The 26469-nt window shown below is 42.9% G+C and overlaps 2 protein-coding genes across 2 annotated transcripts in view; both read right to left on the bottom strand.

Moving 5' to 3' along the window:
- Nucleotides 1-207: 207 nt before the first annotated feature.
- LOC136858903 (valine-rich protein-like) lies at nt 208-4794 on the bottom strand. Its single transcript, XM_068225758.1, has 2 exons — nt 4744-4794; nt 208-1380 (listed from the first exon to the last, which is right to left on the bottom strand). Exons 1-2 carry the CDS (start codon nt 4792-4794, stop codon nt 208-210), a joined length of 1224 nt encoding a protein of 407 aa, XP_068081859.1.
- Nucleotides 4795-16241: 11447 nt separating this feature from the next.
- The window catches only part of LOC136858887 (tetra-peptide repeat homeobox protein 1-like), a 67641-nt gene continuing 57413 nt past the window's right edge, over nt 16242-26469 (bottom strand). The window contains exons 2-3 of the mRNA XM_068225757.1: nt 17408-17588; nt 16242-17320 (exon numbers count right to left, since the gene is read on the bottom strand). Of these exons, the coding sequence (XP_068081858.1) occupies nt 16242-17320; nt 17408-17588 (1260 nt within the window). The remainder of the gene's footprint in view (nt 17321-17407; nt 17589-26469) is intronic.

Raw genomic sequence — 26469 nt, 5'->3', positions numbered from 1 at the left:
TCAACAAATGCGGGAACAGGTTTTCGGGGTAAGGTATTTGAGGATGCAGGAGTTTAGTGGCTTGATGAGGATACTGGAAGAATATTAAAGCGAATACATCTTATTTTCAAGAATTCAATTTATTGCGACAAGAAATAACAGATAACAATAGTAAAAACGCCGGGACTAGCAGACATTGTCGGAAAGATTACAGAATACCGAGAAGCATTATTGGTGACCGTGGTAATGTTCGTGCTCCTTTACCGGAACGGGTACAGGTACCTTAACTGGGTATGGTACAGGCTTCTCTACTGGGTATGGGACAGGCTTCTCCACAGGAACCTTTACTGGGTAGGGAACGGGCTTCTCAACGGGGTATGGGACAGGCTTCTCTACTGACACTGGGTAGGGCTTGGGGACGTATACGTTGTAGGGCCTATCAACAGGGACTTTCACTGGATAAGGGACGTGCTTCTCTACTGGGTATGGGACGGGTTTTTCTACTGGGTAAGGTACATGCTTTTCAACAGTAACAGGGTAAGGCTTGGGGACGTAGACGTTGTAGGGCCTATCCACGGGCACCTTCACTTCATAAGGAACATGTTTCTCGACTGGGTAAGGCACGTGCTTCTCCACAGTCACAGGGTAGGGCTTGGGGACAGGTACGGGGTAAGGTCTGTCGACAGGAACCTTAATGTGGACTGGATAAGGCTTGTCTACTGGCACCTCAACTGGGACCTTGACATGTACATGGTATGGTTGGGGAACTGGAACCTTCACATGGACATGGTATGGTGTTGGTACTGGAACTTTCTTCTCAACCACCACTGGGTATGGTTTGGGGACGTGGACGGGGTATGGAGCGGGAACGGGCACTTTGACTTCCACAGGGTACGGGATACGCTTCTCTACCGGGACGTGAACTGGGACAGGTCTGTCTACAGGGACTTTAACAGGGTAAGGGACGGCCTTCTCTACGGGGTAGGGTACCAGCTTATCTACATGGACGGGGTATGGCCTGTCCACAGGTACCTTGACGGGTACGTGCACTGGCTTGTGTACTGTGTAGGGAACAGGCTTCTCCACGGTGACATGTACGGGGTAGGGTTTTGGTACTGGCACTGCGACCTTTTCGGTCAAGGTGACCGTCTTCACGTGCTCCTGATGACCACCATAGTCACCGCCGTAGCTGCCGTAACTACCGCCGTAGCTGCCATATCCACCGCCATAGCTGCCATAACCACCGCCGTAACTACCCAATCCACTGCCGAAGTCGTAGCCACCATATCCATGATCGAAAATCCCGCGCTTGCTCTGCTTCTTGTCGTCAACTTCCTGATCGGCCTTCTTCCCTTCCTCAGCGGAGCTGAGAGCCGCGAGGGCGAACACAGCCAGGAATACCTGCTCGGAACAAACACAAAAGAGACGTCTGTAATGAGGGTGTGATGGAGGTTAACAGCTCCTCTTGATGTTAATGGGAGAAGGAGAGTATAGGCCTCAAAAATGAAGGAATATTAGGGCAGAAAATAGGAAACACTTATGGTGTTGTAAAATGTGATGTAAACGAACAATAGACAGGAAGATAGCATATATATCCAGGTGCAAGTAAGTTATTCGGCGCGCAGGTTTATTGGTGGAAGTGTTTGAAGGCAATGCTTTGAAACTTTGAACAGATCTAATGCATTGCCCAAGACCGATACTGATTGAAAAACTCATTTTACGGGCAAATAAGTTACAAAACACTCACATTGACGATTGCTATAGTATTGTTCCTTTCAAATATACACATGATATATTTATCCTATGTGTGGAGGAAAGAAAAGATTCACGGCGTCCTCTGCTTGTCCTAAGAGGCGGCTAAAAGGGTGACCCCTCAGGGCTTGGAGGAGTTGAATTACCTGAGCCTGGAAGAGTTTTTGTTGACTTGTGCTAATCTCTTCAATTTATTTTTATCCGACCTCCCTTGGTCAACTCTTGTTCTCCTCTGATTCCAGCAGAGTTTGTGAAACCATGAGAAGTCTTTCGTTTTCATTGCCTTCGTTATTGATGATATCCTTTCTTATGGCAGTACCTTCGTTCACCGGAGGGTCGATCTTTTACATTTTCTCCTCTGTTACGTGTTAAGAGGACGGTTTGTACATCCCCTTAAAACAATGATTACCACTATTATCTTGTGGGATTAATAATTAAGAAAATCTGCTGTAGATTAATAGAATTCCAAGGTAAGGCCAGCACGCTAACCATTTAGCCATGGAGCCGTACATTACTCTAGGTGACAGTGAAGAACATTCACATCAATATTTGATCTATATTCACTTCAAATTGGTTTCCTTGGACTAAACCTACGGAACCTCACTATTACATTAACATTATACTGAACGTCAAATATTTCGTGCTTATGCAGGTGATTGTGCTTATGTGACATGAGAAACCTCGTGTCGGAGAATTTCCTCTTTATATACACACCTTGAACCTTACACTCACATGCTCAATTCTAAAGACTTGCTGTGACGTTAAACTAGTAAACAGAATTATCCAACTCTACGTTTACTCTGTGGATAATGGAATATACTCAGCTACCTCTCAGCGTTCTGACAGAACTCACAATGCTTAATTGTAAGAAAGTTAATAGTTTGGGAGGTGCTTTCTCTTCGAAAGATCGTTTCAAGCACAAGTGGGTTGGAAATAATGAATGTCTTCGTCACTTCAAACCCAATAATTCCGAGTTCGTCATAATTATTCAACCTGAATGATAACTGTTCAATAGCCCAATACTTCAATGAATTTTACTTTTCGTTAAATCTGGACAGCGTTCGAAGTACTACAGAAATGCGAAAGACATATCATACCATGATGGCATTTTGACTGAGGCTAATAATCACGTTCTTTTGGCTCTAAACAACACACGTCGAGTGAGTTGACTAAGCTGTAGGGGTTTGGCAACCTTCAGCTTCCGTATGGAAGAAGGTGAATTCGGCCTTCCTTGTCGGCAGCTCTGGATACAGCTCTTTTTCCCGTGGTTTCCCATTTTAATACCATGCATATGCCGAGGATGAAGCTCAATTAACGATACGGATACTATCTTCCTATTTCTAGTACTTTCCTACCAAATAGTCACCGAAAATGTACACGAGTTAGGTGCGAAATTAAACTCACGGTAAAAAAGAAACTTTAAAAAGAAATCATAATTAATCCACGGTTTCACTATTTTTTACTTGTATTCTTTTGTCCTTAGATAAAACCTTATAGTCAGTAACCTGTGAATGTGTCTGGTGTCAAGCTTTAAGTAAGTAGTTCCATGAGCTTATCAATAGGAATTCTATATATTATAGAAAAAGGTGCCCTTTGTGAATTCGTTACATTTTTGAAACTGTTTTAATTTCTCCTTCACAGCAATGGTAATGATGATGGTCTTTTTGAGGTGCAAGACAGTGTGATTGTCAGCCCCAGTGAAACCACTCTGAGCGCATGTTTGCAAGTTGTTCAATTCCACCTACAGTTCTTCTTCCCTTCGACACGCTCTCGCAAGATCTGTGTCATATAGTTAATGATATTCTGCTCCACAAGTCATGAACATTTCTTGAAAACATCCGTCACACTCTGATTGTGAACACTCTCAGTATAATGATGTGAAAGACATCCGGGTAAAGCACCGGTCTTGATTTGAAACACCCTTCCGCTTACAGGCGAAATACATAGCTACAGTGCACTTCTAGTTAGTGAAATAAGGTCTTCCGAAAACCGCAAAAGTTATTAGCATAATACGTCCTTCCGGAGGACCTACTTCGTTAAAAGCGACACAGGGACAGCGATATCAAGAGCCGTATTACGCATGCGCGTACTCTGTCATGGTCGTAGTTAACATAAGCCATTGTTAAGTAATTCGGAGTGTGAAGAACAAGCCAGTTTACGTATTATGTGTTACGTTTATTCATTCATGCATTTTAGACACTGTTAGTGTTTTCCCATTTTCACACCAAGTGTTTGCAAGGGTGTATACCTTAATTAAGGCCACGGTCTCTTCCTTCTCGTCGTCGTCTGCCTGTGTCGGTGTGACGTAAAGCAGACTTTTAAAATTCAGTTATTATTATCCTCGCCGGCCCCGTGGTGTAGAGGTAGCTTGCCTGTCTCTTACCCGGAGGCCCCGGGTTCGATTCCCGGCCAGGTCAGGGATTTTTAACTGGACCTGAGGGCTGATTCGAGGTCCACTCAGCCTACGTGATCAGAATTGAGGAGCTAACTGACGGTGAGATAGCGGCCGCGGTCTAGAAAGCCAAGAATAACGACCGAGCGGTTTCGGCGTGTTGACCACATAACACCTCGTAACCTGTAGGCCTTCGGGCTAAGCAGCGGTCGCTTGGTAGGCCAAGGCCCTTCAAGGGCTGTAGTGCCATGGGGGGTATTATTATCCTCTTTGGCGTGGCATAGCGGGTAGTGCTATTAGCTACTGCCATCGGAGGCCGAGTTCGATTCCGGATACACACAGAGATTTAAGTGGTATCAGTGTGGTTAAAATGGTACATGCTTTTCACCTCCATTGGGGGTGTGTCTGCAAAGAGCTGCACCACTTCGGAATGACGACGCGAGCTTATTTATTATCCTCTATATTCAGAAACTAATCTGAAACATGACAAAACACGCCGGTTTGAAATATAATCTCCTCTCTTTCCCGAATATGAAAGAGGTATGTGTCTTTTGCAAGTTATGAATTTAAACATCAAGAATGTTAGAAGTAGTTGGTTACCTTGTATATAGAGTACTTACCGTGGTCCTCATGACTAGCGGCTTGAGGGAAGAACTGCGTGCTGCTGCCATGGCGATGTAGGCTTTTATACATCTTGGCGTCGCGCTTTCGTGGTCACGCAACGTGCTATACACTAACTAGGGTTCTGGACCGCTGAGTATACTGTAATTACAGCACCACTGCCTAGCATGGTACAGTGGATTAGGACCTAACACACACAGCTGCTTAACTTACACTCCACGTACATCCTTTGTAGATATGAACATACAAGCTTATGAAGAACAGTGTCGGAACAGTTTCCTGCATTCATTTCATTCGTTTACAAGACAAGTACAGTTTACAATATTGTCTTTTTATAAGCTCAAATTAAAAATAAATAATTATAGTACACATTTGATACTGACTATTAATTGTAGTTGGATGAAGAGTTCAAAGACTTTGAAATAATTGATAGAGAGAGTAACATTTGAAGAGCCGGGCTGAGTGGCTCAGACGGTTGAGGCGCTGGCCTTCTGACCCCAACTTGGCAGGTTCGATCCTGGCTCAGTCCGGTGGTATTTGATGGTGCTCAAATACGGCAGCCTCGTGTCGGTAGATTTACTGGCACGTAAAAGAACTCCTGCGGGACGAAATTCCGGCACCTCGGCGTCTCCGAAAACCGAAATAGAAGTTAGTGGGACGTAAAGCCAATAACATTATTATTATTACATTTGAAGACTTCTGGGATGGTATGCAGAACGTTCATCGCATAATCTTCTTTCGTCGTAATGCCGAGTGACATTGTGACTAACTTCTCACCCAGGCTGCCGTGGTTCGAATCGCGGTCAATGCATTTGGAATGTTACGTCCATGTGATTCGTATTTAACACAAATTTGGAGGTTGCTTTACGTCGCACCGGCACAGATAGGTCTTATGGCGACGATGGGGCAGGAAAGGAAGGAAGTGGCCATGGCCTTAATTAAGGTACATCCCTAGCATTTGCCTGGAATGAAAATGGGAAACCACGGAAAACCATCTTCGGGGCTGCCAACAGTCGGATTGGAACCTACTACCTCCCGGTAGGAGGTTTGTAGCTAGAAATTCGGTGTACTGAGCCATCCAGGAGGCCTAGAGTAAAACGGAACGTCGAAACTAATGAGCAGAGAGCCAGATGACATAAAAAATGTGCGCACACGGTAGCTGATGCCATACGATTATTATTATTTTAACAGTCAGGTGAAAATATAAGCTTGTAATTTATTCTTCTTAATTTTAGCATACCTGCTAAATCATAAGATTTTTTAAAAATTCAAGTGACATTAAATTATACTGCTAACTGAGGATTAAACAAATGATGCATTTTTCGCTTTCGCACATTTCAAGCTGACAAGCATTTACCGAAAGTCTTGATATAATCGTCAGTAATTGGTAGCTTTAACACCACTTACTACCGGTAAAAGATGATGTATAAATATAAAATGAACAAAATACATCGTAGTAAGTCATTAAATTCAGATTTGCAGGACAGTGGAATGGCTTTTATCGCCGGGAGTGTCCGAGGACATGATCGGCTCACCAGGTGCAGGTCTTTCGATTTGACACCCGTAGGCGGGATGCGCGTCGTAATGAGGATGAACTGATGATGAAGACGACACATACATCCAGCCCTGCCGGGAATCGAACCCGGGGCCCCTCTGACCAAAGGCCAGTACGCTAACCATTGAGCCATGGAGCCGGATATTGTTTGCTAGGTCGTGGTCTCCCTTGTTCAAAGTAGTGAGACTGAAGTCTGACGCAGTGTGACAGATTTGCGTCAGGAGATTTACTGGCACGAGTTTACAAGAACAACTCTTTATGATCGAAGAAACATTAAACACGTTGCGTTAAAATGCAATATCATCAATAGATTTTCTACCATATTTATAATTAATTGGAATGATTTGAAAATACTTTCAGTACATTTTGAAATTATATCAACCTCTGATACTGCCATCATTAATGTGATACAGAAATTCTGAATATTTTCGCGGTACGTTTTTACCGTTTTGTTCATTTTTCTGCTCCTTTTTTTGCACCCTGTTGGTATCAGGGTTGCAATGTTTGTGCCACACATGTGGACGTATCCCGTTTTACTGCCAGATGCTCTTTCTACCGCTAACCCTACATCGAGGGACATACAGTATTCACAACCGTATGTTTCAAAGGTGGTTGGTAGTGTGTTGGGTGTGGGTGAATGAAATCATGTTTAGAAGGACGAACACAAACATCATGTCGGCAAATCAAAGGAACTAACCAGATGCGGATAAAAACTTACTCGGCCGGGAATCGAACGCGGGACTTACTGACCATGCAGCCAAAGATTCGTACTTCACCATTTTTTAAATTTATTCATTCATAATCTGTTTACCCTCCAGGGTTGGTTTTTCCCTCGGACTCAGCGAGGGATCCCACCTCTACCGCCTCAAGGGCAGTGTCCTGGAGCGTGAGACATCGGGTCGGGGGATACAACCGGGGAGGATGACCAGTATCTCGCCCAGGCGGTCTCACCTTCTATGCTGAACAGGGGCCTTGGTGGGGGATGGAAATATTGGAAGGGATAGACGAGGAAGAGGGAAGGAAGCGGCCGTGGCCTTAAGTTAGGTACCATCCCGGCATTTGCCTGGAGGAGAAGTGGGAAACCGTGGAAAACCACTTCCAGGATGGCTGAGGTGGAAATCGAACCCACCTCTACTCAGTTGACCTTCCAAGGCTAAGTGGACCCCGTTCCAGCCCTCGTACCACTTTTCAAATTTCTTGGCAGAGCCGGGAATCGAACGCTGGCCTCCGGGGGGTGGCAGCTAATCACACTAACCATTATACCACAGAGGCGGACATTTTGTTCATTCCTTTCTTTTATAATATACGAGAATGAATGGTTTTAGTGCTGTGTGTTTTATACTTCTTCAGTTGAAAGCAATTTTAAGAAACCGAAATTTCTCTGCAAAAGGTTTCTTTAATACGTCAGTTTATCTTGTGATGCGTGTAATTTACAGTGCATTTAGTAACGCTTAAATGCTAAAATAAGTCGAACCCACTAGCTTGAACATAGAACACGAGTGGCTAACCAAACTACTCTACACAGTGTTTAGTAATGTAAGCATTTGGAATTCATTAGAGCTACGTTATTATTTTTCTACCGGTGTGATATTATCCGGTGGTAAACAGACATGCAGACATTATTGTGATGCATTAACAGATTTAACCCAACGCCTGTTTAGGCATTTTAACTTGGGAAATTCACCTACAGTAGACATGTGTACAATGCTTACTGAGCTGAGCCTCTCTTATCACGGACAGGCCCAGGAATAGCACGAGTTGCGGGTATCGTTTAAGATTTGTGAATTTCTGTTTGTAAGTCCTGTTAGAAGAAGTACCAGTCAGTTATTTCTAGTATTTTGATAAACAAGAATTGTACACAAAACGTGCTCAAGATTACTACCGTGTTATACCTCCTCTGCAGTATTAGGCACAACTTTAAGTATGCTTGCACGTCAGAAAATGTTAACTAACCAAGGAATGGGACTCAGAGTAAGGAATCAAAACCAGAATCGGCACTGTAAGAAATATGTGTCTGAAGTTAAAACTTCTTGCACTGAACAGCGACCTCGGATTCGGAACTGGTTGGCCTTTAGTGAAGTGTGCTGTGCACCAGGTGCTACATTACAGTGCCGAAGGGAGGATACTGAAGGCTTCCTCATTAACCGACGACAGATTGGAAGCCTTTAAAATACGAATCTATAGCTCGATGTTCAAGATGCTGTCACCTAAGAGTAGGTTCTCCGTCGTGCCGGAAAATCATGGAAAGTCTTAACTCTCGCAAGAAATGCAGGAAAGCCGTTATTTTCGGTCACATCTTCAGAAATGACAAAACAGGCTGATTCGACTGATCGTGGAAGGACGTAGGCTGAGAAGATTGTCCTGGACGCGGAACCTGAGACGTTAGTTCGACATCCATGATACGACAACTCTCAGAGGGGAAAGACAAAACAGGAAAAACAGGAAAAATACTCCTTGATCGTCGGGAACTTCTGAGAGGAGACATGACCAAAAAAGAAATGATGAAGTGAAGAGAGGCCCAGAATAACCATTGTTCAATTTTATCAAGAAGTCCTTGCTGAATAAACATATTTAAAACATATAGCCTATAGCTTACATACGTTACCTTCCTTCCAGGTTCATTTCAACTGCTGGTGAATGAATGCTGTCATTCTTGTTTTTTCTGGAGCCTTCTCCTCACAGGGTTTACACACACGCATCCAGAAGGCTCGAGTTGACCCCGGCGAATCGCCAGCAGGAAGGATCGTTTCATCGTATGAAAGGCTGTAAGCACTCCACGCGCGTCGGCGCGCACCATCTAAACAAGTGTCACGGCAACTCGGTGTACGCCTGTGTCCACCAGTACCCTACCCAGGCAGCTAGCAGAGCAAGATCTGTCGTAGCGGCGTCCCTTACGACGTCTACCATTAAGACCTGAGCATCACCGACCACACTTGAACTTCTGCCAGGAACGGGCAGCTGGCAACTTGTGGGTTGGTGACGAGTGGTGTTCAGTGACGAATCATTGTCTGGGTACAGACGACCACTAAATTCGAGTTTGGGGGCATCTTGGCCAGCACAGTGACCCACGCGTCATAGTAGAATGGCACACCACCCCAACGAGGGGTGTCGTGGTATGGGTTGCCATTTCATGGGATTCCCGCTCCACCCAGGTGGTGATACGTCCAGAAATTCTAGGACTGTATGTGCCTTCCTTACCGTCGTAGCTCAACAACCCCATTTTCCGGCAGAATAATGCCCAGCCTCATACAGCATGGATATATCTGGTCTGTCGTCGTGATATTAACATGCTTTCTTGGTCGGCAAGGTCTCCAAACCTCTCGCCTTACCAGAACGTTAGCCAGCGGCTACTTCGGCAAATTTGAGGATCGTTTGCTCCAGTTGTGGGAGAATCTTCCTCAGCAGAACATCCGACGACTGTATGCCACTATATCGCCACCTATTTTCGTGTTACGGCTCGTTCAAAACCGTACTAAGTGCTTCCTGCAACTGTCTGTTACTCTTCAATAAATACTCGGTGTGGTACAATATTTTAATGTTTGCTTTATATTACCGTGTGCCAACGGCCGTAGCTGTGTTGAAACACCGGATCCCGTGAGATCTCCGAAGTTAAGCAACATTGGGCGTGGTCAGGAGTTGGATGGGTTTCCACGCGCTGTTGGTGTGGGTAAGGGAATGGAGGAGCGGAAAGGAACTGGCCACCCTACCGCACGTAAACTCCGGCTCAGGAACACCTCTGCCGATCTTCGGACCTGCCTTCGGGCAGAATAACCCTTACCTTACCTTATATTACAGTGTCCTATGCCTATATCCACTTACGTGCCCCTGCGATGGTTACTTCATGGTACGCAATTTCTTTTTTAAATGTGTGTATTTTATTTCTCATGTTAATATTGTCCTTAAATTACTGAGAAATCAAGATATGGAAACAGATACAAGGCGAATTACTTCTGCTACATAATGTCATATTGGATGGAATGTTAACAAAAATGAAACGTTAGTACCAACGTGACAATCTTTTACTTTACCTTGACTATTATTTGCTGTGTACGGTTGCATGTGTACATATATGAGGAGTTCGGAGTTCCTGAGGTACATATGATGTGGTTAGCGTCGTATTAGCCATAGTGTTTATATAATCCACCAAATCATTTCAAAATTTAAAAAAAAATGAAAACCAGCTATTATAACCAGAACACAAAGTTCCAGCACGGGAAGCATGGCAAGACTGAAAGCGCATTCCACTTTTCAATGTTACTACAGATATACTAGGAAGCCGATAGCTCAAGAACCTTGCACTTACACTGTGACTGTCCTCGTGACTTCGGTGTTGTATACAGGGTTATTCAGCTAAGGCATCTACCTCAAATAACTCTTGAACCGTTCAAGATATCGTTATTCCGTTTTTCGGTTCCAAGGGGCTCATAATTAGACTTACAGTACTCCTTTATGATATCCATTTCATCTGAGATAATGGTACTAATTTTGTTTTTAAATGGAACTACATAATTTTCTACACATAGCCTTAAATCATTCCTTTGCTGGCGATACCTAATGTGTCCTCTGGTATAGGCTAGAACAATTTTCTTACTTTCATTGATCTGCCTCAGTCTTATCCTTAGCTTTGACAATATGAAAGTGATTGACGTATGAGCGATGCTAGTAATGCCATTCCTTATGCAGCCAGTCCCTGTTATGAGTGGTGTAAAATATTGCTCATCCATTTCAGTGGACTTGGCAGACTGATATGTAATAGCAACTTCTGGCTCGGTAAGGAAAGCAACGGTAAACTACCTCACTCCTCATTTTCCTGGTAAGCCTCTTCAGTGATGCCTAGGCCATATATGGCAGTTCATATTGGAGCTGTCAAGTATACAACCAGCCTTCGGGCTGAGGATTGAAAAAGAAAAAAAGCCTTAAACCTACAAACTAATACCGTCAGGATCATGAAAGAACAAGGGTTCACTAACGGAAGGCGGAAAGGGAAGGAAACCCGTAACATAGGCCTACCCTCTTTTCCTTTACGTGTTATCTATGGCGATATTAAATGTGTTAAATCATATGTTTGACTACAGTGGATTTATGAGTACAGTAGAGAGAATACCAATCTGTCAGAAGGAGGTGAAGCAAATATGTGTGACAACAGCTAGCTCATGTTCCATACGTAGCGTGAATCGAAAAGGGCGGTCGTCGGGTGGCATGTGGAGCACGTTTGAATACATTACATTTTCTCCAGAAGTTCTTGTCCGGTGTTCATAATAATCACGGTGCTGAATTTGTAATATTTGTAGGTTTGAAGCTATGTATAAAAACTGTGTAGTTCCATTTAAAAAACAAAGTACTGCCATGAAAAAGTAATGTAAGTCTGATTGTGAGCCTCTTCGTATCATTACTAGAAGTGAAAACAGAATACCAATATTTTTAACCTTTCACTTGTTATTTTAGGTGGATAGCTTAGGTGAATAACCCTGTATATCCCTCGGTCTTTGCAGTGCCTTTCTTATTCTCTCTTCTAATACTCTTCGGAATGCCAGCCTGTCTTGAAGGCCAAAAGTCGACTTTATACATTCGTGGAAGAAAGTTTGGTTTGCCATTATATATGCCAACCTGCCTTTCAGCAAATCTGGAGACTTTGTGGACTGTCTTTCGATACTGTGCGTTTATTTTCTCCAATCGTCTGAGGTTTTTATTAAATAGTTCGTTCCAGATTAGCTGTATACCACACAGTGCAACTAGCACTAGGCTGTGCCTATTGATAGGCGTTGTGATTTTCAGTGAAACTCTTCTCCAGTAATAAATTATTGTTTCCTCTTTCAGAGAGTTAGATTTATCTTGTGTTGTGTTAACGATTTTAATAACTCGTCAATGTTCAGATATACAGTATTTTCATTTTTCACATTTGTTGTCGACCGTGAGTCTGTTGTTGAATGGACCATCAGTCGATAGACTGCTGTGATGTTGTCCTCCTTGCTACCCTAGCCTGTGCTATCCCTTTTATCTCTACCTAACTATTCTAATCTGCTAATCATGATCATGTCTTAGCCTTCTCCTACCATTCTTTTTTCCTCTACGTCCCTCCAAAACCAGACTAAGGAGTCCTGGGGGTCACAAGATAAATCCTATCAATTTATATATTCTTTGGGTCCAATATCGTCATTCACCAACTTCATTCATTATTTCTTTTGGGTCAAACTTCGTCACATCATTATTCTCTTACCAGCATCTTCAGCAGATTTCTACAGCTACTATTCTTTTTCTTTCTTTCCCTTTACTGTTTATGCCACATTCAACACAAAATTCTTCAGAATCACCTTTATAATACACATATCTATGTATGAAATTAGCATGTTTCTTTCCTTAAGGAATTCCTTCCTTATTCGAGTTAATCTACTCATTCTTACTTATACCATCATTGTCAAGTAAAGATTCATCTCATTCCTTTCAACACATCATTTACTAATTTAAAAATTTCCAATCCACTGCAATTTATTACATTTGTTTTGGATTTATTTTCGTTTCGTACTGTTTCTCCAATGCCCGTATCATTCAGTAGTTTCACTTAATCAGCAGACTCAGATAAAGTAACATAATCGTGAAATCTCGAGGGTTTTGATTTCTCTCCTTGAACTGTGACTTAGTTTGGAAAGTTCCCTGTGGAGAGACAAACTGCAACCTCCTCTCAGGCCTTTCTCAATCGTATCATTACAGCTTGAGTTTTGTTCTGAATGTAGATAAACCTTTTTTCTCAATATTTGAATTCGATCGTCTGCATAATATCACAATTGCTCTATTTTGTACTCTCTATGTTCGTTTTCGCAGCCAAAGATGGGTGATAGTGATGTTGTAAGTCACGTTGAGTAATTCATGGATACCCTGTAATGATCCATAGTATTCTATGAATAACTAATGGGATTAGCGCTTTATTTCATGGCTATCAAGTTCCATTTACCTTCGAACTGATGTGAAGCCTTAACCTTTGACGTCCTAATTATTAAAGCAAATGTGTTGATGTTTATGCAGTGAGTTACGTCTCTTTCATCGCTATTGTCATTTCATGCACTGTACTCGATTCTGCTCTTTACTTCTTTTGTGTGCATTCTTAGATAGTCAGTGAATGAACACGTTGTGAAAACACATGATCTCGATGCTGAGCAGAGGAGTTGCAAAACCAAACTTTGTCTGACCTATGAAGCAGAGGAACATACCTAAAACAGCAAAGAATTAAGAGGGTTGTTAAGAAAGCGAAGATAGATGATGTGAATTGAGTGTTCACGAGAAAGGAGCTATGATTTGTCAAGAACATATGTCATCGAACCGTTGGATTGAGACCCTGAATTGTTTGCTGAGTGAACAGAAGCCCTCAAGCTACAATAGAATGTCGTTCCAGAGAGTGCCGTCCCAGGACGACGCCGAGAGGTAACGCGCTGCGGACAATGAAGCGAGATCGAAACCCTTGAACACATTCTCGGTTCTTCTCCAAGAGGGGAGCTCCTTAGAAACACCCACTTCACAGAATCCGGAGAAAGCTCGCAACTGCCCTTTCCCAGCAAAGCCTGGAAGTGTATGAGAAAGTTCCATGAATTGCCGCTGGAGGGCGCAGCAGACGGATCGCCTTAAGCACCGTCGACCGAGGAAAGGATAGCGCTGTGATCTTGGATACAACTATTAAGTGAGATCCAGCCATCCTGAGGTGATAGACCAGGAAAATAGAGCAATCTATCAGTCAACAAGTGACTATTTCAAACACTCCAACAGAATTTCTAGCGTAAAAGTTGTTGGACTGTTAATCGGGGCCACAGGAACAATGCCTAAATTTTGTGTGAAAAATTTGCGAAATCTGGGGTTCCTAATAGCATCCTCCTACATGTATCAATATTAGCGATCAAGGGGAAATATTAGCGATCAACGGGTCACTTAAAATTATTCGCAATAACTTTTACAACCCATTTTAACAACCACTATTCATTATGATTTTCAAATAAATAAATAAATAAATAAATAAATAAATAAATAAATAAATAAATAAATAAATAAATAAATAAATAAATAAATAAATAAATAAATAAATAAATAAATAAATAAATAAATAAATAAATAAATAAATAAATAAATACATCTACTTACTCGGCAGAACTTCATTTATTGATAAGAAGCTATCACATAATACTGTAGCTTTTCGTTTAAGACTGATTACAGATGTTTAGGAAGAGTTGGGCCAAGAATGAGAACAACTGCAATAGAAGTTAAAAAGCTATTGCCACTGACGTGTCGACGCTTAATTCAAAATTTAAAAAATTGAACATAGTGAGTTCCTAACTGATTGTAAAGGTATGATTAAACCAAACGCAAAAATTACTTTCGTAATATTAGTGTGAATATATCAAATATCTCATCAATTGTGTACTGATTTTTACTTGTTAAGTCATATAAGTAAATATGGGATTCTCAAGATATTTCTTATTGGCAGCCCTGGTATTTATTAGATCTCCATAGACGAATTTCTGCAAGCAGATATCCAATTTAATTTAACCTTTAAGAAATTCACAATATTGTGCGATTTGATGGAGGGTGAGACGAGCAGGATATTCGTTTCGAGTAACAGATGAACTTATGTCGGAGATAATGAGTTTTAGAGATAAATGAAATGAAATGGCGTATGGCTTTTAGTAGCGGGAGTGTCCGCGGACAAGTTCGGCTCGCCAGATGCAGGTCTTTCAATTTGACGCCCGTAGGTGACCTGAGTGTCGCAATGAGGATAAAATTATGAAGAAGATGGCACATACACCCTGCCCCCTTGCCAGAGAAATTAACCAATTATGGTTAAAATTGTCGACCCTGCCGGCAATCGAATCCTGGACCCCTCTGACCAAAGACCATCACGCTAACCATTTAGCCATGGAGCCGGACATTTTAGAGGTTCCTATATGTTGTGTGATAGAATGGTGTTCCCATCGCTTGGGAACATACGTTATTTTTTGAGTTGGTCTTGTCCAAGGATTTCAATCCAGTCTAGGGGCTGGAATGGACTGTACTCAGTTTTGTGAGTACAGTGGAGAAGCAGGTACTGGCGTTGATGATCACAAGTCATCCCGATATCTGCAAGCTATTTATCAGTCATATTGACAGATGTGAGGCTTATTGAGAGCAACACAAGCTATGGGTAAAGATTTCTTCAACCATGCTCCTCTGGGGATAGGTAAGGTAAGGGTGTATTCTGCCCGAAGGCAGGTCCGAACCTCCGCAGAGGTGTACCTGAGCCGGAGGTTACGTACGGTAGGGTGGCCAGTTCCTTTCCGCTCCTCCATTCCCTTACCCCCCACCAACAGCGCGTGGCAACCCATCCAAACCTTGACCAAGCCCAATGTTGCTTAACTTCGGAGATCTCGCGGGATCCGGTGTTTCAACACGGCTACGGCCGTTGGCTCTAGGATAGGTAATGATGCTTAATTTAAAATTAAATACTTCAAAATACTGAGTTCCGAACTGGCAGCAATGCCATGATTAAACTATGCCCAAAATATTTTCATAATATTAGTGTGAATATATAAAATGTCTTATCAGTTGTGCATGGACGTTTTACTTATTAGGTTATGCAGGTAAATAATGGATTCTCATATATTTCTTATTGGCAGGCCTGGTATTTATTTAAGGTCTAAAGGAATTTATACATCTGAAGAATCATTATCCATGTTAATACTGTCCGGATTCGGATGTCAGATATCTACGTTTCATCCTCAGCCGGACTCGTATGATTGACGTCGCTATATCTTTTGTCAAGATCGATTTGGCGTATGGATAATAATACTTCTTACGTTTCTGAACGTCATAAAAAAGACAACATTTGTACTTAAATAGTTTTATTTACATAGAAAAATATACTATATATAAAAGAGCAACTTAATAAGAGACTAGGAGTTGGAGGTGAGGAGGTTTGTGAGCACTTCAACCGTGGTGGGAGTTCTCATAGCCTCCGTATGAATCATCACCACCACTGGCGCTGCTCACTCCACCGTACGAGTCGTAACTCTCTTCCTGGTGGTGTTCCACCTTGACGGGCACTGGATAGGGGACCTTGACTGGGTACGGCACTGGCTTTTCCACTGGGTAGGGCACCGGCTTCTCAACGGGTACCTTCACTGGGTAAGGTACAGGCTTCTCTACTGGGTAGGGCACTGGCTTCTCAACAGGCACTGGGTAGGGCTTGGGAACGTGTACAGGGTATGGCCTGTCAACAGGGACCTTCACTGGGTAGGGAACTGGCTTCTCTACTGGGACGGGGACGGGCTTCTCTACAGGATATGGAACTTGTTTTTCGACAGGAACAGGGTATGGTTTAGGCACATGAACTGGGTATGGCCTGTCGACGGGTACCTTCACGGGATACGGAACTGGTTTCTCAACTGGGTAAGGTACATGTTTCTCTACAGTAACTGGGTATGGTTTGGGGACAGGCACTGGATATGGTCTGTCGACAGGAACTTTGATGTGTACGGGGTAAGGTTTGTCTACTGGCACGTGTACGGGAACTTTAACGTGGACTGGGTAGGGCTGAGGTACTGGGACCTTGATGTGGACTGGGTATGGGGCGGGGACTGGTACCTTCTTCTCTACCAACACAGGGTAAGGTTTCTCCACATGGACAGGGTAAGGTGCGGGCACGGGGACTTTGACGTGAACAGGAAATGGCACATGCTTCTCCACGGGGATATGGACTGGGTACGGTCTGTCTACAGGGACCTTAACTGGGACAGGGACATTCTTGATGACTGGGTATGGGACAGGTTTCTCTACGTGAACAGGGTATGGTCTGTCCACTGGGACTTTAACTGGGACAGGTACGGGCTTTTCCACTGGATATGGGACATGTTTCTCTACTGGGACTGCCACAGGGTAGGGTTTCGGTACTGGGATGGCTACTTTCTCCTTCACGGTGATGGTCTTCACATGTTCATGGCCTCCCAGGGACAAGAGGTCACCGCCTCCGTAACCGTATCCTCCAGAGTAGCCCAGACCATGGCCCCCTAAGTTATACCCGGACAGCAAGAGTCCGTGACCTCCCAGGCTGTAGCTGGACAAGTCCAATCCGTGACCATAGCCTAAGCCTTGACCGTAGCCTAAGCCGTGACCATAGCCCAAACCAAGGCCGAAGATACCTCTCTTGTTCTGGGTCTTCTCTTCTGGCTTAGGTTCAACCTCCTTCTTCTCCTCCTCTGTCTTCTCTTCCACTTTCTCCTGCGCCTTCTCTTCCGCAGCGCTTAGCGCTAAGAGTGCTAGCAGGAGAAAGGAAACCTGTAAGTAGATAGAAACTCTTAAGTGTACCAAAATCAAATCAGATCATCTCAAATTATTACTACTTGGGAAATTATTTAGTAAGTTATTTAAATCAAAGTTTTGACAACATTGGGATATCGTGGTCATCAGTACTGTGCACTTGCTTTGTGTACAGCGAAGTAATCGGTATTGTTTAAGTTTCTATGTTGCTTGTGTTTGCAGTCTGAGTACGTCTTTGGGAAGGAAATAGTCTCGACATTTGAGAGAGATATCATGTAGACCTACCTGAACTATCCCTCTACAATTCTTATCAGATAGCTTGGAGTTGTTAATATAATTAATGTTAAGGAATCGTAGGTGAGTTAAAAGAGGGCAACTCGGTTTACACTAAAACTAACGTGGACATATTTCTCGGCTAGATTCTGTACAAATGAGCTTGTACTCTTTGGAATATCTAAGAAACATCAATAACGGTTAATAGCATGCCAAAGGGAATTATTCCTCCAATGCTTAATCAAAGGCTATGAATTCCGTGGTGATAGTGCTGTAAGAACACTTTCAAATTTCAGAATGTTATTGGAGGAGAGAGACATTGGAATTTTTTACTTTTTTTTTGGCTACTTGTTTAACGTCCCATTAACACGTCGAAGGTTTTTGGCGACGGAAGGATGGGAAAGGGCTAGGAATGGGAAGGTAGCGGACGAGTGTGCAAATGGAAAAAAACGGAAAAACATCTTCAGGGCTGCCGACGGTGAGATTAGAACTCACTATCTCCCGAATGCAAGCGCACAGCTGCGTGACCATATTAGCACGACCAACTCGCTTTGTAACTCTTATACTCTTGGAGTATAATCCAGTTACAGCATCATGTGCTGTTGGCTTGTAGACGAGTGTGTATAATAGACCACTCTATACAAAACAGACAATATTTACCAGGAATATATATATATATATATATTTTGCTAGTGGCTTTATGTCGCACCGACACAGATAGGTCTTATGGCGACGATGGGATGGGAAAGGCCTAGGAGTTGGAAGGAAGCGGCCGTGGCCTTAATTAAGGTATAGCCCCAGCATTTACCTGGTGTGAAAATGGGAAACCACGGAAAACCATCTTCAGGGCTGCCGATAGTGGGATTCGAACCTACTATCTCCCGGATGCAAGCTCACAGCCGCGCGCCTCTACTTGCACGACGGAAAATATTTGGAGCCATATTCTAGACATATTTTAGCCTCAGAACAACTTCAAAATTGACCTGGGACAGATGATTTTTCTGACCATAGTGACACTCCTCGGCGCAGAACTCATCCGCATGGCAGGAAGTGCGTGACGTCTTCACCGCTAGCCCACAGTTTTTGGTGCGTCCACAACAACCCTGCCCGTACCTTGTTCAAGATGTGGTAATGAAACCCCGTGGCGCTAGGATCTCTGTAGAATTCTCCACTAACCGGCACTGCTTATACCAATATAAGATAATTTCAAGTGCAAGATTCTATCTCGTCACCTCTCCGATTTCGAACCTAATTGGTTGACTCGACACAACGTGCAAGAATGGCCGTCGGTCATCTTATTTTTAAGCAACTCGTTCCATTGTTACCATTTTGTGCCGTTACACCTTTGACACCGAGCTCGATAGCTGCAGTCGCTTAAGTGCGGCCAGTGTCCAGTATTCGGGAGATAGTGGGTTCGAACCCCACTGTCGGCAGCCCCGAAGATGGTTTTCCGTGGTTTCCCATGTTCACACCAGGCAAATACTGGGGCTGTGGCTCAATTAAGGCCACGGCTGCTTCCTTCCCACTCCTAGCCCTTTCCTGTCCCGTCGTCGCCATAAGACCTATCTGTGTCGGTGTGGCATAAAGCAACTTGCAAAAAAAAAAAAAAAAAAAAAACTAAAAAACTGACATATGTTGAAAAAATTCACGTGGCACAAGGCATCTCATTGGAGTTTAGTTTACACGAAACTCGGGCCGGGTAAAATCTGTCTTTTTATTATTCCCGTTAATAAGATCCTTGATTTACAATCCACCAGCGATTACGGTCTATCTTAAAAAGCAAAATGCCTGAACCTCTCAATTCTGAAACCACATTTACTTAGTCTCAACATTCGGAATGGATAAATAAAGAGAATATTTCCTTTATAAACACCCTTTTCTTATACATATCTACATCGATGGGTCAGAAGTAGAGTGTTCAACTGATGATCCCACGTTCACGCTCTCGAACCTGGTGAGGAAGTCGCTCTTTTCATAAGATGGGCAGAAATCTTACCACTCCATGTCATATTCTTAGCATATTGAGGACTTCCGTAGCACATACTTTATCTACCCGACAAAATTAATCACTTTATCTTCGAATCCGACCAGAACAGTTCCCTTGAATTTTAGAAAGATGTTTGCTGAGGCGTTTATGCATAAGTGAAACCCGGATAGTAACTGGTGCTGGCAGAAGGGGAATAGAAGCTTCTGAAATGTGGTGTGACAGAAATGAGTTGAGGGTGTTATAGTTAGATTGGATCAGAAATAAATCTGAATCATTTTGTGCAGAGAAGAAATATTGTTGACATTTGAACAAAAGAAGAAACAAACTAACAGGAGACACCGAGGAATTGCTCAGTTATTTTTGGGAAGAACTTAAGGGGCTAAAATCTGTAGAGGGCTTTACGTAGGAGTTAATACAAGCTAGAGTAATTTTGAGAAATGTGTCAATCTAAGTATTGATGACCCAAACAATAGCAACAATAACAAAAAACATTAATAATAATAAAATAATAATGGAATTATGCACGGGTCTTAACCAGAAGTCCCGAATTTGATTCCCGGCCAGTCTAAGGATCTCGAGTATGGTTCACTCAGCCTCGTGAGATCAACTGAGGATTTGGCTGTTACGAGAGGCAAACAACCCGGTCGCGAAAGCCACGCTTACTAAGTGAGACTCCAATATCTATAGGCCATCTGGCTGGGCAGCCTCCACCTCGGCAAATTAAAGCTCTTAGTAGGTTCCTGCGCCACGGTTTTATTTCATTATTATTATTAAGGACTGTGTTTTTAACTATGGTGTTCAATCAGGATGTTCCACGCTCGTTGAAAGACTCGAAACATCTTCATCGATTTCGTTTCACCGGGCGAGTTGGCCGTGCGGTTAGGGTCGCGCAGCCGTGAGCTTGCATCCGGGAGATAGTGGGTTCGAACCCCACTGTCGGCAACCCTGAAGATGGTTTTCTGTGGTTTCCCATTTTCACACCAGGCAAATTAATTAATTAAGGCCTCGGCGGCTTCCTTCCCATTCCTAAGCTATTCCTATCCCATCGTTGCCAAAAGACCTCTCTGTGTCGGTGCGACGTAAATCAAATAGCAATTTCGTTTCTGAATTGCAATCGCATTTTAATAATATCTGCATGCCATATATGTGGAGAATGTCACAGCATGGACTGTGGATCATAACATGTAATACAAACTTAGTTTTGAAACACGGTTCTTACTTTGAAGATATCAGAGGAACTAAATAAGTATGTGTGTAGATAAGGCTGCGAACTGTAAGAGCGGCACACATACCGGACATAGCGACCTGCCCTAGGCATGTAAAACACGAGAAGGCTTTCATTTTCCACTCAGGAACAGTTGTTACTTTCTCACACAATTTGTTACTTTCAGTAGCAAATAATTTAGAGAAAGTAGGAAACGAGTTATAAACAAAAATGAAATATGGCTCGTATATACATTTTTTCAAGCGGTTTAACATCCTACTAACATACAGGCCCAGTATTCGGGAGATAGTAGGTTCGAACCCCACTGTCGGCAGCCCTGAAAATGGTTTTCCGTGGTTTCCCATTTTCACACCAGGCAAATGCTGGGGCTGTACCGTAATTAAGGCCACGGTCGCTTCCTTCCCACTCCTAGCCCTTTCCTGTCCCATCGTCGACATAAGACCTATCTGTGTCGGTGCGACGTAAAGCAACTAGAAAAGAAAACATACAGGCCCACATAATTTTGGCGTTGCTAGGATGGGGAAGAACAAGGACAAGGATTTTAATTTTAATTTAGCGTATGGCTTTTAGTATCGGGAGTGTCCAAGGTCATGTTCTGCTCGCCTAGAGCAGGCCTTTCTGGTTGATGCACACGGGCGTCTGGATGTGAGATGATGAAGATAATGATATTGAGGTAGGAAGAGGATGGACCCAGTCTCGGCACATAGCCTACTTCTGTCAAATATCACCTAAGTGCCTTATCAAGATTAACGTCGCCATCCGACGGACGAATTAGTATCAACAGCGTTATTTGCCCTCACCCCACTTGAACACTGCGGAGAGGTTTTGAAATGAATAAAAGCTTTCGACACGCAATCTAGTGATTAAAAATTGTATAACCACGACCTCTTCCCCCTACCGGTCATCATTCACGCGGTGAACACCTTTTCCGCCAACGGGACTTGAAGTGGCTCGACCGCTGTTCATCCAGAAGACCTGCAGATTATGAGGTATCGTGTGGTCAGCACGGCGAATCCTCCCGGCCGTTATTCTTGGCTTCGCAAACCGGGGGTGGCATCTCACCGTCAGATAGCTATTCAATTGTAATCACGTAGGCTGAGTGAACCTCTAATAATAATGTTATTTGCTTTACGTCCCACTAACTACTTTTACGGTTTTCGGAGACGCCTAAGTGCCGGAATTTTGTCCCGCAGGAGTTCTTTTACGTGCCAGTAAATCTACCGAGAAGAGGCTGACGTATTTGAGCACCTTCAAATACCACCGGACTGAGCCAGGATCGAACCTGCCAAGTTGGAGTCAGAAGGCCAGCGCCTCAACCGTCTGAGCTACTCAGCCCGGCAAAGAGTGAACCTCTAACCAGCGCTCAGATCCAGGTAAAAATCCCTGACCCGCGGGGCTGGCGATATTGCGAATATTTGGTCAAAAAGGGGAAGGAGAAATGTGTTTGATATCGACATTGCAGTACCGCCTTACTGGAAGGATGTGATGAAGGCCGTACACCCGGAGGAAGACCTAGAGTAGTATTAGTGAACAGTATCAGTCAAGGACGACCACATCAAAAAATAAGAGAACTGACTGAAGGAAGCCAGTGCAGTACTTCCATGTTTCCCACCAACGTTTGGGTTGAGTAGATGATGATGAAGTATGAAAATAATTTATAATTAATTAAAATATTGGAAGTTTTTATTTCCTTAAAATTTAAGGTCATAGCTAAGGTTATAGTAGCCCATCCAGTGTTTATAGCATGACCTTTCAAGCATTTCGAACTAGGGTAGACCTGAATAATTTACCATGCCGGTATTAGCAAAAAGATATAATATTATAACGATTTTACTATGAAATCTAAAAAAATTCAATTTGTAGAACTGTGATAGAGGATTCGAAGATATCAGACAAAATATAGAAAAAGTTGAAACTTAAATGTAGTTGTTAGGTTCAAAGTTGTGTTGTTAGTTAATCGGAAGGAAGTCTTGTGCTCACCTTGATCCTCATGGCTGGGCGAGCGCAGGAGACTGCAGCCAGTTGACTGATGTTCCTCGGAAGCTGCGTCTACTTTATATAGAAAGTGGAAGTGGTCAACTTTCGCTGGCGACGCTGAGCGCACCACCTGTACCGGACCACTGACGATCGGACAGCATTAATTAGTTCGAAAATTCATGTTCAGTGGGGCTTTCTCCATGTCTCCGGGCAAGCACATATTGCTGCCTCTTTAATATTGGGCAATTTTGTCTGTCCCCAAGCAGTGGAAATAAGTACCCCAAATACTTCACTTCGCAGGAACCAATGATCAATATAACATAGTTATTGGAGGTAAAAAGTATGTTGGAATCTGATCATACTTCAACTTTGACGGATACCGTGAAGAATTATCGATGAGGAGGTTACAAAGAGTGCAACAATTAAGCAGGACAATATTTCAAGAATGTACTCTTTATATTTAAAGCCTGGGTGGGATCACGGCCGCAAGTTTTTACATATGCCTATGTTACATACGGTGCCGCGTGATAGTTATTGTCTATTCAGTACGGGTTTGAAATGTTATTTTGTTCGAACCACACTGTCGGCAGCCCTGAAGATGGTTTTGTGTTGTTGCCCATTTTTACACCAAACAAATACTGGCAAATGCTGGGGCTGTACAAGGCCACGGCTGCTTCCTTCCCACTCCTAGTCCTTACGTATCCCATCGCGACCATAAGATCTCTCTGCGTCGGTGCGACGTAAGGCAACTTGTTAAAAAACAGTGTTTGTTGTTCACTGTTTATTTCTTAATTCTGAACAAATTTACACATTTTCAAGAGAAAGTCAATGTACAAATAGAGGAAGTGACTAATAATGGCGAATAACTGGCATTTACCTATGATAATAAAGATGTTTACAAGAAAATAAAAAAGTTGTAAGTAGAAAAATCAGCTGGGATTGATAAGATTTCGGGGGATATATTAAACGATATGATTTGGAATATAGTGCGAAATATTTACTTGATTGCTGTTTGCATGAAGGAGCGGTGCCAAATGAATGGAGAGTTGCAATAGTATCCCCAGTGTATACGGGAAAAGGTGACAAAAATAAAGCGGATAATTACAGGCCAGGCAGCTTGACATGTGTGTTTGTAAGCTCTGGGAAGTTCTTAGTGATTTTGTTAGACATGTTTGCGAAATTACTAACTAGTTTGATAGAAGACATTCCAGGCTTAGGAAATGTTATTCCAGTGAAGCTCAAGTTGTAGGATTCCAGCAAGTTGTAGCAGATATTTTAGATTCAAGAGGTCAAATTGACTGCATAATTATTGACCTATCTAAGGCTTTTGATAGAGTAGATCATGGGAGATTACTGACGATTTTTTTTTTTTTTTTTTTGCTATTTGCTTTACGTCGCACCGACACAGATATGTCTTATGGCGACGATGGGATGGGAAAAGCCTAGGAAATGAAAGGAAGCGGCCGTGGCCTTAATTATGGTACATCTGCAGCATTTGCCTGGTGTCAAAATGGAAAACCACGGAAAACAATCTTCAGGGCTGCCGACAGTGGGGTTCAAACCCACTATCTCCCGGATGCAAACTCACAGCTGCGCACTCCTAACCGTACGGCCAACTCGCCCGATCGTAAAGAATTGATAGGGAATCTGCCATCTGGGTTACAGTCCTAAATTCAGATGATTGATTGATTGATTGATTGATTGATTGATTGATTGATTGATTGATTGATTGATTGATTGATTGATTGATTGATTGATTGATTGATTGATTGATTGATTGATTGATCTGTACTTACATCCAGGAGTTCAAAATCATTTTCCACCACTTTGCCAGTAGATGTGCTCTGCTGGAGCTCCAGTAGCGCGGAACACCTCACGACGTTCAGCCTCCTTAACTTTGAGACACTCCCGATAAGCCTTTTTGAAGCTCAGCATTGGTGATTTTCGACTTTTTGAAATTCTCCACAATTTACTCACGGTGGTCTGATGTAGCATCGGTCAGATCAGCCAAAACGGATACATGTCTCTCGGATTTAATTCCAGCAAATGAACGTATTCGGACACTGAACCATAGTAGACAGTCTTATAAAAACAGACATTATTTCGCACGCATGCTGATATGGCCTAATTCTCTTCCTCATGTACGAGGAAAATATTCCTGAAATTTTGCCTTAATGTTCCGCTTCGTGAACTGAGTAGGCTACTGCTTTCGTTTAGATCAAGCTTTGTCAAGTTTTGTCTCATGACGAAAGTTAAATCATATGGCTGGTGATGTCATTACCCTGACCACGTGACACTCCAGTATCTGCAGGTCATACGGTTGGGCAGCATTCGTCTTAAGGCACTAAAATGGCTGTATTATCCACATGTTTTCAGTCGTTTTGCATATATCAAGAACGGGATTAAAGATCATTAAAACGCAGGCTCGAATGTCATTATAGGTCATCCTCGAAATGGGTTTCATTCTTTCGTTATTTATTCTTTATTTCAGGGAGATAATTTACTTACGTGAGAGTGTAATATTCTTCAGTATTCATTGTCTTTGTTTTTCGCAAGTATAAGTGGCCCGCTATACTACTTTAATAACCCAAAATTCTCAGATTTCCACTTGAAATGTCGAACATTTTAGTCTGTAAGTAACCGATCACGACGCGCCCGAGCTTTTTCGAGATTATAATTCTCGTATAAGAGTAAATGATTATCATGAACAGCTAGTCTTCACTGGTAATCATGTAAAAATGATGAAATTCAGACCTTCCTGGAATATTCAAGAATAATATTATATGCACACAGTGTTTAACGTCTTAGAAGTGTCATAAGCGCACTTATCATTCTGGTCGATGAAGGAGGTACATTTTCGACTGCCAATGACATTCGTAGGGGCCGCCTGGCCGAGCCGGTAAAGGCATGCTCGGTTCGCCCGGAAGGATGTGTGTTCGATCCCAGTCAGGAAGTCGTAAAATTTAAGAAACGTATTTCCACTTCCGGAGGTGCATATGGCCCTGAGCCTCACTCAGCCTACACCAAAAATGGGTACCAGGTTGTAGAGCCAACCATTCTACCCAATCACGTGCCGAGGTACCTTCCATCCCTCCAAGGGCCTACATGGCCTGTACGGAGATGACTTTGCTTTGCAATCACATTCGTAACACACTGCCTATTGAATTGTTCTTCATGAATTCTCTGGTCTACTGTGGAAACATACAAAGGTTTTGCGACAAAGTGTCAAAATGAAAACTAGTACGACAAAGGCAGCTAAGGATTATTATCTTAATACAAGGAGCCAAGGCTGATTAATTGAGGCAATAAAGGCGTTCTCGGTTCATCCAGAAAGACATGGGTTCAGTTTCGTGCCAGGCAGTCGAAACACTTAGAAATGTGACTGAAAATTCTGGAGGTGGGTATGGGCCTTGGATTCACTCAGCCCACACCCAAAG

This window comes from Anabrus simplex, chromosome 1 (genome assembly GCF_040414725.1).
Source record: "Anabrus simplex isolate iqAnaSimp1 chromosome 1, ASM4041472v1, whole genome shotgun sequence".
Taxonomy (NCBI): domain Eukaryota; kingdom Metazoa; phylum Arthropoda; class Insecta; order Orthoptera; family Tettigoniidae; genus Anabrus; species Anabrus simplex.
Note: the sequence above shows the minus strand (reverse complement) of the source record. Positions and strands in the feature narration are given on the sequence as shown.